Here is a 14,800-nt window from a genome sequence, read left to right on the forward strand (position 1 = left end):
CATTCTGGTCCTGGGCCCCAAACCCCCCAGCCCCAGCCCTGCCCAACTCCCTCCCGCCCTATGGGTCTCAAATCCCCCCCTGCCCCCTACCTGTGAGAGCTGCTCTCCAAGCTGCCCAGTATCCATGTGCGTATGGACATAGTGCCCCCTGCCTGACGACCCTCCTCTCTCCTCTCCCAGCCTGCAGAAGGCTCTCTGCAAGAGTGCAAAACTCATGGGTTTCTCCATTAAAATGAGAAATCTGTGTTTTTCTTGGGTAAAGGGGGAAATCCACGTTCTTCTCTGTTTTTCCAAGGGAAATGGAAAACCTGGGTCCCTATTTTTTTAGAGTAGCATCCCAAGTCAGAAGTTTAGAGTGAAGACTGCTACACCTCGTCACTTTCAATAAGGCAGCATTGAGATGGCTGAATTAGATTAACATTGATCGACTGCATAATAAAGCAGCAGCATCCAATTCCCAGCTCAGGATGCATCAAATTAAGAGACACAGCAATATGTAGAAAACAGGGTCTTTACCCCGAAGACCTACCTGAATCAAGACAAATATAGCAAACAAGCAATAAATGAAGATGCATATAGAATGAAATTACTATTTTAAAATATTTCCCTGCCCCAAACAGGTGCAACTGTGAACATACTAGCAAATCCTCAATTATGACCTCTCTTTACAAGCTATAAACAAGGTGCTTTTGCAATGACAGCAATTCAGTGAGACAGACCCTCAGCCAGTCTTGCAAATAAAAATTGTTTTCTGCAAGACTAAGGTGTTCAAACGGGTGGTAAAAATCAGTTACAACTGGCAGTTGATTAGCCTCACTACTGGAGGGAAGCCTCACTTGCAAAGACAAGATCATAGAAGTAGGATGGGAATTTTCAAAGACCATGCAACAATGCTAGGTAATTGTACAGATGCAGTGTAAGGATGCTCAGCCCTAAGGGAATCTAAATCAAGAGGAAGTGAGTCCAAGTTTCTTTCTGCTGCTTGAAGAGACCAGCTTCCAAGTTTCCCAATGCTACACCTTTGCCATTGCTCAGAAAGAACGTTCTTCTACTGCCCTGGAGAAAAGCTGAATTATCTCTGTCCCTAGGCAGTCAGCAAAATTAGAAGAACACTTAAAATGAAAACAGAAAGCAGAAAGTGGAGACTGCTGATCACTCAAGAAAAATCTTGCATTTCTGCTTTTCATCTGAAATGTTAAACAATCTTTCCTCACTGAAACGTGGTTGGTCTCACCATGCGGAGATACTGCTGAAGAGAGCAACACAAAGCCCTTTAAAGACAACTAGAGGTTCTTTGCTGTGGCCTCTAAGAGCTGCATGAAAGACTGGCACAGTCCTGGATGTATATTCTTGGAATCAAGATCCTAACCACTTATAAAATAATGAGGCTGCAAAGCATTAGATACTGTCACTTGGATCCCTACTACCAGGCCATTTAAAAATACTTCTGTTACAAGGGTCACAGAGCCTGGTAGGTGGAAGCATTCAACAAGTCTGTATGTGGGCCAATTAGTGTTTTTGCTTCTTTATTCTTTTTTATAGTCATTCAGGAAGCCTTTTAACCAATGTCCCCATATGTATTAGTCTGCCTGGTAAGACACTGTGTTAAAGAATTCACTTATGAGAAGAACGTTAAAAACAACCATAAAGGTAAAATAACTAAAAAATAAAATTATATAAAAACATTTTTAGTTAAAATAAAGGTGCTAATGACCACCTACATAAGTAGTACTGTCCTTGAGGCATTCAAAATGGTTGCAAAAATGTGACCCTCTGAAGTGCTGCAGAAAACTCTGTGCAGCAGCATTCTTCAGTGACTTTAGAGGAATTCAGCTGCCAAAGGAAAATACAAATCACAAGGCTGGCTGTCTTACAGAAGGGAGGATATAGCAAAGCAGAAGACAGTGACCTCAAAAAAACCCACCTGAGTCCTAAACGCACATAAAGAGTAATGGACGCAGTTTTCTAATGGAACAAGCAGAATTTTCTGAGGCCAAAGTAAACCTACCATTTTAAATCTCAGTTGTTTTAATTGCAGTTCTGGTCCCTCATGTTGAAAAAAAAGAAAACGGCCTAAATGCTGCAAAAACTGGTGAGAACATTAAGTCACTTTCCTAAACAACTGGCGATAAAGATGGGACTCTAAGCCAGGATTACAGTGGAAAAGGGAGGGATTGCAGAGGCCTAGAGAAGCTGAAAAGGAAACTGCAGTCTGTAACTACTTGAACAGTGAACTGCCTGCTCACTTCAAAGTAATGAAACAAATAAATAAAAGAAAGGTAAAATGTCTGATTTATGGAGGGAAATGGGATTACTTGAAAACGAACTAGAAGACTGGCTCACCTACACAGAGTGACTGGAATAATATACATGTAAAGGATGAGAAAAAAAAAGCATCAGGTTTACCAAGTATAACTCTGGCTAAAACTGCTGGGATTAAACTGTTCCTATCAAACTGGCAAAAAGGCTAACTAAAATCAAAGTGAAATTTAATCCAGAGAGAATTTAAATTTATTTTTTTAAAACAGGACATTCAATTGTATTTTAGAAATAAATTATTAAAAAATATTTTCTGAAATTATGAAAGTATCTTAAGGCTTAAAACTGTTAAAAAATTATTTCTGAAATTATGACAGTGTATTTAGTAAATGCTCAAATGTACTACGCATTATTAAAAACATTTCAGTAAGTTAAAATATTCAAGAAGTGTGTTAGAAACCACTGGCTAAAACCTTGGAATCAGAATTTGTGTGGGTGCCAAACAAGTCTTTTGATGACAGCAGCTTTTCTGAAAAGGGTCAGAGAACATTTTCTAATTTCATTTTAATCAATCAATTTAACTTAAAAGTTGAAAAACTGAATGGGGAGGTGAAAGCAGGAAAGTTTGATTTTCTTCTTCCAATCTATGAATAAAGTGGGGAGGATAAGATCTCCTAAATTCTGAAATCTTAAAGGGTACAGCGACCAGAAACAATCAGGTTGGTTTCCTAACTACAAAACAGTACTTTGTTCAAACAAAGTAATCTGCATTCAACACCTGCTTTGATAAAGTTTTTTAAAAAGTATCCAGCACACTTCCCTAAGTTTTTAAAAGGCTTTTTCTGTTCTTTTAAATTACATTCCAATTTCCATCTAAATGCAACTTGACAGTAATCAGGGGGGGAAAAAAAAAAAGTCATGATTTGGTGAAACAATAAAAATAATCTATTATGTATTCATGTCCTATTACACAGACACTTAAATACACAGAATATCCTACTGAGCAAACAGTTGCAAAATGCACAACCCCCCAGAATCAAACTACAACTAAATCAAGGGCAATTAACAAGTGCAAAGGCAAATTAAAATTTAAAAATCAATTAGTTAAATTCAGGTTTCCTGATTGCTGATTGAATCATTAAAGTCAGCAATTAGAAGGAAAAAAAAAAAAAAAAAAAAAAAAATCAGTGCACCCTAAAAGACCATGGAAGTTCTACAAGATAACCAGCTTTAAACCTGCTGGTTGTTATACAACATCTTTGTTTGCACATACAAAAAAGTATAAAATTTTGGAAACAGCAGCTGAATTCAGGATATCAACAGTGTTGCCTGTTTGAAGCAAGCTTCAACGATGCGTTAACAAACTCATTAGCAGATGGTATACAAAGCAGACTGTCCAAAAATATCTGTTAATCACAGAAGCAAGTCTGCCCCCAAAATATGCACAGAACTTTCCGTACCAATAACATATTAATAAACCCCCCCAACCTGTTTCTCAGATCAGTCTTCAGACAGAGAGCACGCTACTTAATGAGCCTTACAGAACCACACCTAACTCCTCAGTGTTTTGAAGGAGGTTTTAATAAACGTACCCAACTAGGTGAACCTGAACTAGAAAACAACTTATTTCCCCATCACACAGCACTGGATTTTCTTTGGCAAGAAGAGTGACGGATGCTAGAAGCTTTTCTTAGTTACCAGAAGCATGGTACTGCAATTCTCATTCAGACGTTTCAGAGGCCAGTTCTAATGCTGAAAAGCAGATGTCAAGGTACAACATCACTTTTGAGTCTGTGTCCTCAGATCAAATAAAGTTTCAGAGGAGAACAGGCCAATGCAAGCTGCTACAGAAGCTGCTTAAAGCTTTACCTAGTTTTCCTCCTGAACCAAACTATGTTTGAAAAGAAGAAAACAGCCACTGTAAGGGTACAATTCCCTCATCGTCTGAGAAGATTCAGGCTTCTGAAATCATCTTAGGGACCCAGTAAGTTACTTACCAGGCAGGAACCCATTAAACACAGATTCGTTTTCTTCAAGACAGTTCATAGGATGGCCTGTTTTCCCTGCCCCCCATCCCCACTAAAACAGAAAAAACCAAAAAAAACCCTAGCTGGGCATGAAGTATACATTTAAGAAAAAAAAAAAAAAAAAAGCATTTTTCTCTGCTAAAACAGATATTCCTGGGGAAAAGCAAATGAATTTGATCAGAACTCACCCTATGACAAAGGTTCAAAAATCAACAATATTTGGTCTGATTACTTCTACTTTCAGCTGCAGGGAATAGGTTATACCGCATGCACTATTTACAGTGGCCCAACAGTTGCAGGAAGATCACCATTCTAGGCCAGCAAACTTCCCTACCCTCTAACTACTTGGGCGTTTATACACATGCTCCAGGAGTGTTGGGGGGAGGGGGAGGCGCTTTAATTAGGGTGAGTCCAAGAGCTACTTTAGTTAAAAGTGCAGGGAGAGAGTCTCATGTGTCAGTATCCCTGAACTTCAAAATGGTGGCAGGGGCTGCAGCGTGGGGCGCCAGCCACAGGGCGGGCAAGGGGCCGCTTTTCCCCCCCAGACTCAGCACCAGCTCATAACCTACCACTGCTGCCAGCCTGGGCCCCGCGCTGGCTCCAGGCTCACCGCACAGGACTGCGCCACGATGGCAGCAGCTGAGGCCCCCCTGCTTGCTGCACTGGGCAGCATTTGCTGCTGCTGCTGCCGCCCGCCCGGAGCTCATGCTGCAGTAGGCTGCGGTGAGCTGCCCGGAGTGTGAGCTCCGGGTGGGCAACACTGCCCAGCGTGGCAAGCAGGGGGGCCGCTTCCTTCCACTTCAAACAGCTGCTGCTGTGGCACAGCCCCAACGTGCAAGCCCAGAGCCGGCATGGGGCCCAGGCTGGCAGCGGAGGCGGGTTACAAGCTGGTGCTGAGTGTGGGGAAAAGCAGCCCCGCCACGGGACTGGCACCCCGTGCTGCAGCTGCTCGCAGCCTGCATGGGGCTGCCTGTGCCTACTCAGGACAGCCCAGCAGGGAGTGCTAGCCACAGGGCGGGCGAGGAGCCACCTTTGCCCCATGCTCTGCACCAGCTCCTTCCCTGCTGGTAAGCAGGGGGTCAGCGCTGTGCAGTGCCCCCCACCTGTACCATGGGGCTGGGGGGCCACTGGGAGTGAGGGCAGGAGCGTGGGGCCCACACCAGTGTCCCAGGGCCAGCGCCAGCAGGGCCCAGAGTAGGGTGGCAGGGGTACAGGGTCCCAGCCAGCAGGGGATCTATGGAGCCAGGCCAGCTTCCCCTTCTCCCAGCTGGTGCAGCCCAGCCCGGCTCCAGAGACCCCTGCCAGCCTGCGTCCTTACTCTGGGCACCACTGGTGCTGGCCCTGGGACATTGGTCCCAAGACATTGGGACACCAGTCCCAAGATGGTGACCAGAGGGCGGGGCACCTGTCAAGAGGAGGGGCTACCCATGCAGCCCTTGACAACTTGCCAAAACAGGGTAAGCCTGAAATAACTGCCCGCCCCTGCTTTAGATAAAGCCCCCAGTCCGCCATTCTGAAGCGCGGGGATGCTGATGCACAACATAATGGAGGCTGCTGGAGTACAGCAATTACTGTGCTCCAGCAGACTTGATTAAATCGAATCTGCTCCAACACACGGTAATTACAGCAGCGAGGCTGCTCTAACGTGCTCATCTATAGGTGCCCTGGAAGACTACACTTGAAAACTACAGAAAGGCAAAGCCACAGAATCCTCTCTTTTGATGTATTCACATCACAATTTTTTTTATTGCCAAACTTTGCCTTCCGATATGAAGAGGACAAAAAGCCAAAAAAAACTTGTGCACACACCCGTAAGCAGAATTTGGCCTGGTTTACTCCTTTGTTTCCAAATTTCCTTCGGAACCTAAAGTCGCCGTACCATGCTGAATACAGTAGTGCTATGAACCACTGATCTTAGGTATCTATATAATGCAAAGGAGGAATGCTACATACTCTTCTTGAGGCTTCTGGATTGAGGATGGAATTGAATTCCTCCTGCAGGAAGCCCGTAGGTGCTCATGCGTTGCACAAGGCTCGCAACATTTCCAGGCTTCTCCCTCTTGACTGGCAAACAATCATCCTTGGGTTCAGCATCCTTCTTCACTTCCTAAAAGGAAAGAGAAGGTCAAACAGGTTAAACCAACTGAGACCTAAGTTTAGATACCCCATACCCTCACAGACTTACGTAGCCCAGTGCTCTAGTATGAAATAGTACTGTATAGGAAAAAAAAGCTTTTAGTTGTAGCATCTTTCGTCCAAACACATCAGGATGCTTCATAACCAGGTATCCTTTTTACAGTGTTATAATGTAAGCGTTCAGCGAACTAAGGGGTCAGAACCAGAAGCTGTGAATTCTTACCTGTGACCCAAACCACTATACAATGACTATTGAAATTACTGGAAATATATATATTTTATGTCTCTATAGAACTTCTTCGTGTTTCAGAGTAAATACTGAATAAAGTAAAGCTTTAAAACATTTTCCCTACTGACTACATTTTTTCTTGGTATTAATGACAGTTAAATGCCTAAAATAAGCCTGCCCAACCCCAAGCCATGGGTCTACAAGTCCATTAAAATCTCAATGGCTGCAAAAATGAATGAAGGCTGCAGTTGTATTGGTCTCCTTGCCACTGAATCCAAGTCCCATTCTGTTAAGAGGCCCACGGAAGCCGATGTGCAGCAGCTTCTCCACAATAAAAGAAGTCAGGCACAGGCATCTTCCATGAAAACCACTTTTACAACACATTCATCAAACCCTTTGGCAGCCACCTAATGGAAACAGAAGCAGGATTGTGAGATCTGAAAGATCCTAGTCATGAACTGTCATGAAGGCAGTAGTTACAAGGTCACCTAGCATTTGGACAAGACGAGTGCGATTCGGCAGCTGTAACTGTGACAGCCCTCTTCAGGATCCGCTCTACTCACCCCACATGGGGAGGGGGCTAGAAAAGGTACCCTACACATGGCCTGTCTAATACAATATCCTCTATTTCTTCCTGACTGAACAGCCCCTACTTCACTGTAAGGGTGGCCAGACCCTGGAATAGGCTTCCCAGAGAGGTGGTGCTCTCACCTTCCCTGGAAATCTTCAAGAGGAGACTGGACAGACACCTGGCTAGGGTCTTACGACCCCTGCCATCCCCAGTGCTCCTTCCTGCCCATGGCAGGGGCTCGGACTAGATGATCTGTCTAGGTCCCTCCCAACTCACTGATTCTATAATTCTATGAACCACGTCCAGTGGGATCACCCTTACTGCAGTCAAAGACCAGCAAAGACGCACCATTTTTGGGACCTGGAACATCAGGACCCTCATGGAGACCCCTAACAGTGAATGCCCAGAGCGCCACTACAATCCTAGCCCGAGAACTCAGGCAACACAATACTGATGTAGCTGTGCTGAGCAAGACACAGCAAGCACGAACAGCTCAAAGAATATGGAAGCGACTATACCTTCTTCTGGAAGGTTATAGAAAGGGTATATGAAAGAACACTGACTTCATGGAGTTGGTTTTGCCGTTAAGAATGAACTCATAAATTAACTCAATGAATTCCCTATCAGAATTAATAAGCACCTCATGACTCTCCATCTTAAACTGGAGAGGAGCCACTGGCATCAGCATGTATGCCCCCGACTCCTGACGGCACCAATGAAGCCAAGGAGGAATTCTACGCCAACCCTGACCAAGTCCTTTGTGACGTTCCAGAGGGAGGCAGACTTATTCTATTCAGTGATTTCAACGCCGCAGCTGGAAGAGCCTCTAATCTCTGGAACGGAACCATCAGCAAGGAAGGAGTAGGAAAGGTCAACTCCAATGGCGTCTTCCTCTTGACCAAATGCACAGAAAATGGACTCGCTATCACCAACACCCTGTTTTCCACCAGAAAAACAGGCACAAGACATCATGGCAACACCCACAATCTAAGCATTGGTACCCAACTGACAATGTCATGGCCCATGCCTGGGCCTGCAAAGATGTCCGCATCATGAAAGCTATGCTAGGAGCTGATGACTGCCAGACTGGGCACCAACTCATCCACTTGCTTGTGTCACTCAAACTGGCTCCCAAATGACAGCTTCAGCAGACGTAATGCCAATGGAAGATCAACGTTGAAGGACTCAGGGAACAAGCAAGCAAAACCTCTTCCACCAGTGCCTCAACAAAAGAGTAGCGAATTCCAATCAACAAAGGGAAAATGTCAGCAGTATGTGGGTTGTCCTCAAGTCCACCATCATCAGCACCTGTGAAGAAACACTTGGATTCTCTACCAGAAAGTATTTTGTGCCAGGCTTCAGTGTACCTAAGCCACCTACAGTCTGAGCACACAGGGACAAACCTCCTTGAGACCTAAGGATGGAAGAGACCTGATCAAAGAAAGGGGAACCATCAACACCCACTGGAAGGAGCATTTTGAAGACCTTTTCAACTGAGACTGCTGTACAAAAACACGCTCAACTCCATCCCACAAAACCCAGTCAGAGATGATCTTGAGGAAAGTCCTCAAGCAGATGAAGAACAACAAGGAATCTGGAGCAGACAGAATCCCCGCTGAAATCTTCAAGTAGGGGGGAGAGGAGTGCATATCACAGCTCCATGCCCTCATATGGAATGAGAAGGAAATCCCAGACAACCTCAGGAATGCCATTATTGTGACAATCTTCAAGACAGGAGACAGGTCCAACTGTGAAAATTACAGAGGAATCGCCTTGCTGTCCACCATAAGAAAGATCATTGTGAGAATCCTCCTGAACCATCTCGTTCCACTTCCTGGAGAGTTTCTCCTGGAATCTCAGTGTAGGTTTAGGGCATCTAGAGGCACAACTGACAATCTTCATAGCTCACCAGCTGTAGGAGATATGCTGGGAACAACATAAGCCTCTTTACATGGCCTTCTTTAACCTCATGAAAGCCTTTGACTGTCAGCCAAGAAACACTGTGGAGGATCCTTCTTAGGTATGGATGCCCACTAACATTTATCACCATTCTCTGCCTGGTCCATGATGATATGAGAGTGGTGGTTCTCAGTAATCACAGATTATCTATCACAGATCCCTTTGAGGTTAAGACAGGAGTTAAGCAAAGCTGCATCACTGCTTCAATACGCTTCTTGATATTCCTTGCTGCAATGCTACATCTGACTACCAGCAAGCTTCTAGCCACAGTGGAGCTGAACTGGATGGTAGGTAAGCTCTTTAAACTCAACCAACTTCGACCTCAATCATCGAGCTCCAGTATGCTGATGATGTAGTGCAGAGGCGGGCAAATTCCCCTGGCAGACTATTTCCCGGCAGCCCACATCTGCATTGCTGCAGCCAGTTTCCACGGGGGTCCCAGCAGCTGCAGGGTCGTAACAGTGCGGGGCCGGGGATTCCAGGGAGACCAGCCCCAGCAGCGCTGGAAGGGTGCACGGCTGGGTGGGGAGCTACTCCGGAGCTGGGGCTGTGATTTTGCAGCAATGCCAGTGTGATCTGGAGCTAGGGCAGAACTAAGATCCAGCGCCACCCATTCACATGGAAACACATATCCAAGCTGCAGTAGAGTCTGTCAACCCCAGACAGGCTTCTTCAGCCATCTTTGAACACACAGATAAGACAGTAGGCTGCTGCCCCTCCAAATTTCGCCATAGCCCCGCTCCCAGCGCCAACGTCTGCCCAGTGCAACCCCATAGCTGGGAGCAGGGCTATGGTGAAATCTGGGATGGCTGCAGCTCCCTCCATAGCCCCTGCCAAGAAGAGCCCAGCACAGCCTTGGTTCTAGCCCACCACTGCAGGTCTCCCGCCCCCACCCTCCATGCCCTCTAGGGGTGCGCGCAGCTGCAGGAGCCATCCCCCACAACGAGCTGCAGCTCCATCCCGTACCCTGCCATGCTCCGGCTGGGTAGCCTCTGCCCCAGCACCAGCCCCTCTGTCATCGTGAGGGTTGTTGAGCTGTACCCCCACGCCCCTTCCACCCACAACCGACTTACCAGCTGCGTGCAGCTCTCCATGCTGCCAAGCTGCACTCCTCGCCACCTCTGTACTATACTGCAGCTGCGTACACGCATGACTATTTATTGGCCAAATTAATCGGTCACATCGGGCCGATTTCCAACAGCCAATTTTCTTTATATCTGTACTGATCCAATATTGGACCGATATACTGGTGCACCTTTAAGCACAATGACCTGATGCCAATCTGAGACCTAGAAGTTCTATTTCAGACATCCTTTTGGACATAACCCAAAAAGTTATGACTATCCCTAGATATCCAGGAGGGTGGGTTGCTTTATCATAGTATCAACAAGGGATTGCTAGGCCTCAGAATCTTGTAAATCAAATTATCAACATCTTCCACTTAGCAGAAGTAGAAAAGCAGAACAAAATGTTTTTGGAGCTGGAAATTTAAATATTACACCAACCCTACTGTTAAAAACTCTGTCAGTGCTTCCCTTAATAACACATATTTTACATATTTAGTATTTCCTGCACCCCAGAACAGAGCAACACAGAATTGATGAATAAGATTAATCTACGAAGTGACAACCTTGAAGTTCACTGGACAATAATGGAGACAAGAGTATTAAACCTGCTTTCTCAACCCAAGTTTCTATTTTCCTGCAGATGGTAGTAAATACAGAAGGGAATAGATGCTTCTTATTTTAGGAAGCTTCTATCTTTAGTGTAAGTCTGTAAAACCCTTTCACTGAAAACTCAAGTCTAACATATAGATATAGCAGAATCTCTTATTAAAAAAAAAAAAAAAATTCCAGGAAATACAAAAATAAATGACTGCCTCCACATGCCACGATAAGGATCTAAATTTATATCAACAATGCTACAGATAATTTGAAAAGTGTTTGTGTGTGTCCTAAATCACAGTACAGTTGATAAACATGATACAGGTTGAACAGCTTTATTATGAGAGTTCAATCATGCCAAGTCCCTCAGCTATGCATTTTGATTCCCTCCTACAACATTTCATAAGTCCCTTGTTCAACAGGATGCATCATTCTCAAATTCTAGTTACAGGCATCCAAAAACTACTGATCAGATAGGGGAAGAACAGGGGAGTACTGGAAGTAAAAAGATGCATCGCACAAGGCAGAGTTCGTGGACTGGCTAAGTTTGCGGATGATACCAAACTATAGGGAAGCATGGTTACACTGCAGGATAGGCTGTAGATTCAGGCTGACCTAGACAGGCTCACAAGGTAGACAGATATAAACCTGATGACCTTCAACATAGAGAAATGCAAGGTACTCCACCCTGGGAGAAAACTCGCATCATACCTACAAGCTCAGCAGTGCTTCACTCACTAGTGCTGCGTCCAAAAGAGACTTGGGAGATCACGACTGACCACAAAATGAATGAGCCCCCAGTGTGATGCTGCAGCCAGCAAAGCAAAGAAAACCCTGGCTTGCATCTACTGTTGCATCTGAAACAAGACCCAAGATGTCATTCTCCCCCTTTTTTCGGCCTTGGTGAGGCTGCAGCTAGAGTACTGCATCCAATTCTTTTAAATTGGATGTGGAGAAGCTCGAGAGAGTCCAGAGGAGAGCCACGCGCATAATCTGAGGTCAAGAGAGTAGGCCTTATGAGGAGAGGCTGAGAGCCATGGGACTCTTCAGCTTGGAAAAGCGCAGGCTCATGGGGGGACTTGGTGGCAGCCTATAAGTATATCAGAGGTGTACAACAGGCTCTGGGAGAACGTCTGTTCACCAGGGCTCCAAGGAATAACAAGGTCTAATGGTCACAAACTGCTGGAAGACCATTTTGACTGGACATAAGAAAGAACTTTACTGTCCAAGTCCCCAGAGTCTGGAACAGACTCCCCCAGAAGTGGTGCAAGGTGCCTGCTCTGGACATGTTAAGTTGCGTCTGAATGCTTATCTTGCTGGGTTCATCTGACCACAGCTGACTTCCTGCCCTTTGGGCAGAGGGCTGCACCAGATGATCTTGTGAGGTCCCTTCCAGCCCTAATGTCTATGACTATTTCTTATCTGCCACTATAGACATCCATCTTGAGTTCTGGGTTTAGTACCCGTAAATAAAACCCAAAGATTGAATGCTGCCCACACTCAGACCATATCAGCTCCCCTGTTTAGAGCAGTGACACTCAACCAGAGCTCAGCAACAACCTGGGGTGCTTAGAGATCCTTTCAAGGGTGCTGTGGAGAGCCATGAAATGTTAGCATTGCTGGGTGTGCTACCATGATTCCCAAGAGAAACCCAGAGATTTCAAATAATAGAAATATATAGTGTTCAAAACATTCAGGGCCCCTTGCGGTCTGAGTTCTTTGCCATAAAACAATTCTCTATTATTTTTGTGCAACTGAAGGAGAGCAAAAACTAAGAACTGGCATTTTCTGAGGGGTGCCTTGAACCTAAGAGGTAAAGAACCTCTGGCATAGAGAAATTAGTATAAGTGGGGTCCTAAAACTTAGTTGGCCTGTTGTTTCTTTCTATTTGTTCCCAGGAGGTCTTCTAGGTTTGTATCAACCTAGAGCCCAGCACACAGTACAGCTAAGAGATATTACTGGGGCCTAGCATACTTTCTGCTAGATCCTAAAGCAAATCTTTAAAATAGAAATAGACACTTTGGAGAGGCAGCTGACTGCAGACTCCAAAAGCATCACGAAATGCGCACACTAAGCCAGAATACTCCTGAGCTGCTTAAACATGTAGAGATTTGGGTCACCTTCTTGCCTAATTTAAGTCAAATTACAAACCAATGTTCAGTCTACTGAATGATTTGCTAATAAAAAAAAGATACTGACCAATGAATAACTGAACACAGATTGAGTGCCAGCAATACAGGGGTCGTTTTTTTTTTTTTAAACTTACTCTGACATCTGCACACCCCAAGGCAAATATTTAATTCAATGCATTAGGCTCAAAACCAACAAAGCTATAAAAAGGTCCTAGACTTCTGACTGATACTAAGGTTGCAGTGATTTGCATGAGTTTCACAACTACAGGGCAGCCAAAGTGAAAAAAATGCTGTTCCTGTGGTTTCTCAGCCCAAGAGTGCGTAAGAGATATAACGGACACAGACAGGTGGTCTCTGGGATGGCAAACCCAGAGACAAAATGAAGCAAAAGTTGTGTCTAGCTTGTCAGGGCTCATCCTAACTGGCCCCTTGGAAACTTCCAGGTAATTAAACCTAGTGAATTCCAATGTTATGCCATGTTTCAAATATCAACAGACCATGCCAAGCACAAAATGAGAAGCTCTTCGTAAATGGATAATCTCTGGTTATTACAGTCAAAACACCATAGCACCTCATACTCAAGAGAAAAAAAGATCGTTTACTAATAAGTTCAGTTCATTTTTCATAGTGTGTAGGGCACACCTCAAACACAGTATACAAGACTTTGGGAAACATAAGACTATATATAGACTGATTATATTTATTAACTTCAAGATGCGTATCAGTGCAGCATTTAAAACGCAAGAGCAAAGCAATCCTCTGGCCTTCCCAAACTCTTGCCTGTTTGCCTCCAAAACAAAATGCATGCATTAGAGACTGCACAAGCAGGCCTGGAGTGTCAGCTCTTCTGCTACACCGCAGAGACTCATTTTAACTCCTGAAAACTGGGTGTCAGCGCAAGTCCCGAGTCCTCTATTAATGCTTGGGAAAGTTAAAGGCCTTGGAAGCTTTTAATGCTTAAGTGTCTTCATGGGTGTTCTGGGCAGCTCTTTGCAGCCCAACTCAATTCCTGCGTGTTGGAGATTACAGCCCTGAAAGGAAAAAGCAACTAGCAATCATTTAAGCACACAGGCCTGCAAGTACAACCCAAACCATGACTTAACCACTTAGGTGCCTGAAAGGCTGCAGGTACCCACATCACTAATACATCATCATCTTAGCAGAACTAAGTGTCTCAACAAGGAGGCAAGATCCATGGGGGCCAGCATGAGGAAGCCCCTAAGCCCAGGGATGGGAGACTCACCCGAGAGAAAGCACACCTGGGTTCTGCCACCCTGCTCCAAACACTTCCTGCATTTAATGAAAAAAATCTATGAACAACATGGGTCCTTGACTTCTGGCTAATACTGAACAACCCAAAGGGACTGGTGGGCATGAAAGAATTTGTCAATCAAAGTTATCAAAACCAGAGACTGAAACACAATCAGCCCACGTGCCCTCCAACGTAGTTATACTTTGAGGACTAGTCGAAGACCTTCCACCAGAAGGAGTGCCTCCTTGAGGGCCCAGTGTGACCCAAAGTGGTTACATTCATTTGGAGAGAGGCAGAGGATTTCCCACACCTTTCTCCTCGGTTCTTCCTTATTTGCTGTTAGAAATTCCTCTCTCAGAGCCTCTCTTCCTGGGCATGACATGGGAGCACAAGCCTCTAACTTGGGATTGTGAAATCCAATTAAAGAGATTACAAAAAATGCCTTGCATTGCATAAATCAGACAGATAGGCCTTTGAGAATCTGGACCTTAAACATATAAATGTGCACTTACAAGGCAGCTTTTAGCCATGAGTCAGAATAATCAGAAACACTTTAAAAAAAAAAAAAAAA

At 44.8% G+C, this 14,800-nt stretch overlaps 1 protein-coding gene across 1 annotated transcript in view; it reads right to left on the bottom strand.

Moving 5' to 3' along the window:
• CD2AP (CD2 associated protein) overlaps positions 1-14,800 on the bottom strand; it is a 95,262-nt gene that overhangs the window by 63,435 nt on the left and 17,027 nt on the right. Inside the window, exon 3 of the mRNA XM_019538096.1 lies at positions 6,240-6,393. Within this exon, the coding sequence (XP_019393641.1) occupies positions 6,240-6,393 (154 nt within the window). The remainder of the gene's footprint in view (positions 1-6,239; positions 6,394-14,800) is intronic.

This window comes from Crocodylus porosus, unplaced genomic scaffold, assembly GCF_001723895.1.
Source record: "Crocodylus porosus isolate Cpor-Errol unplaced genomic scaffold, CroPor_comp1, whole genome shotgun sequence".
NCBI classification, from domain to species: Eukaryota; Metazoa; Chordata; order Crocodylia; family Crocodylidae; genus Crocodylus; species Crocodylus porosus.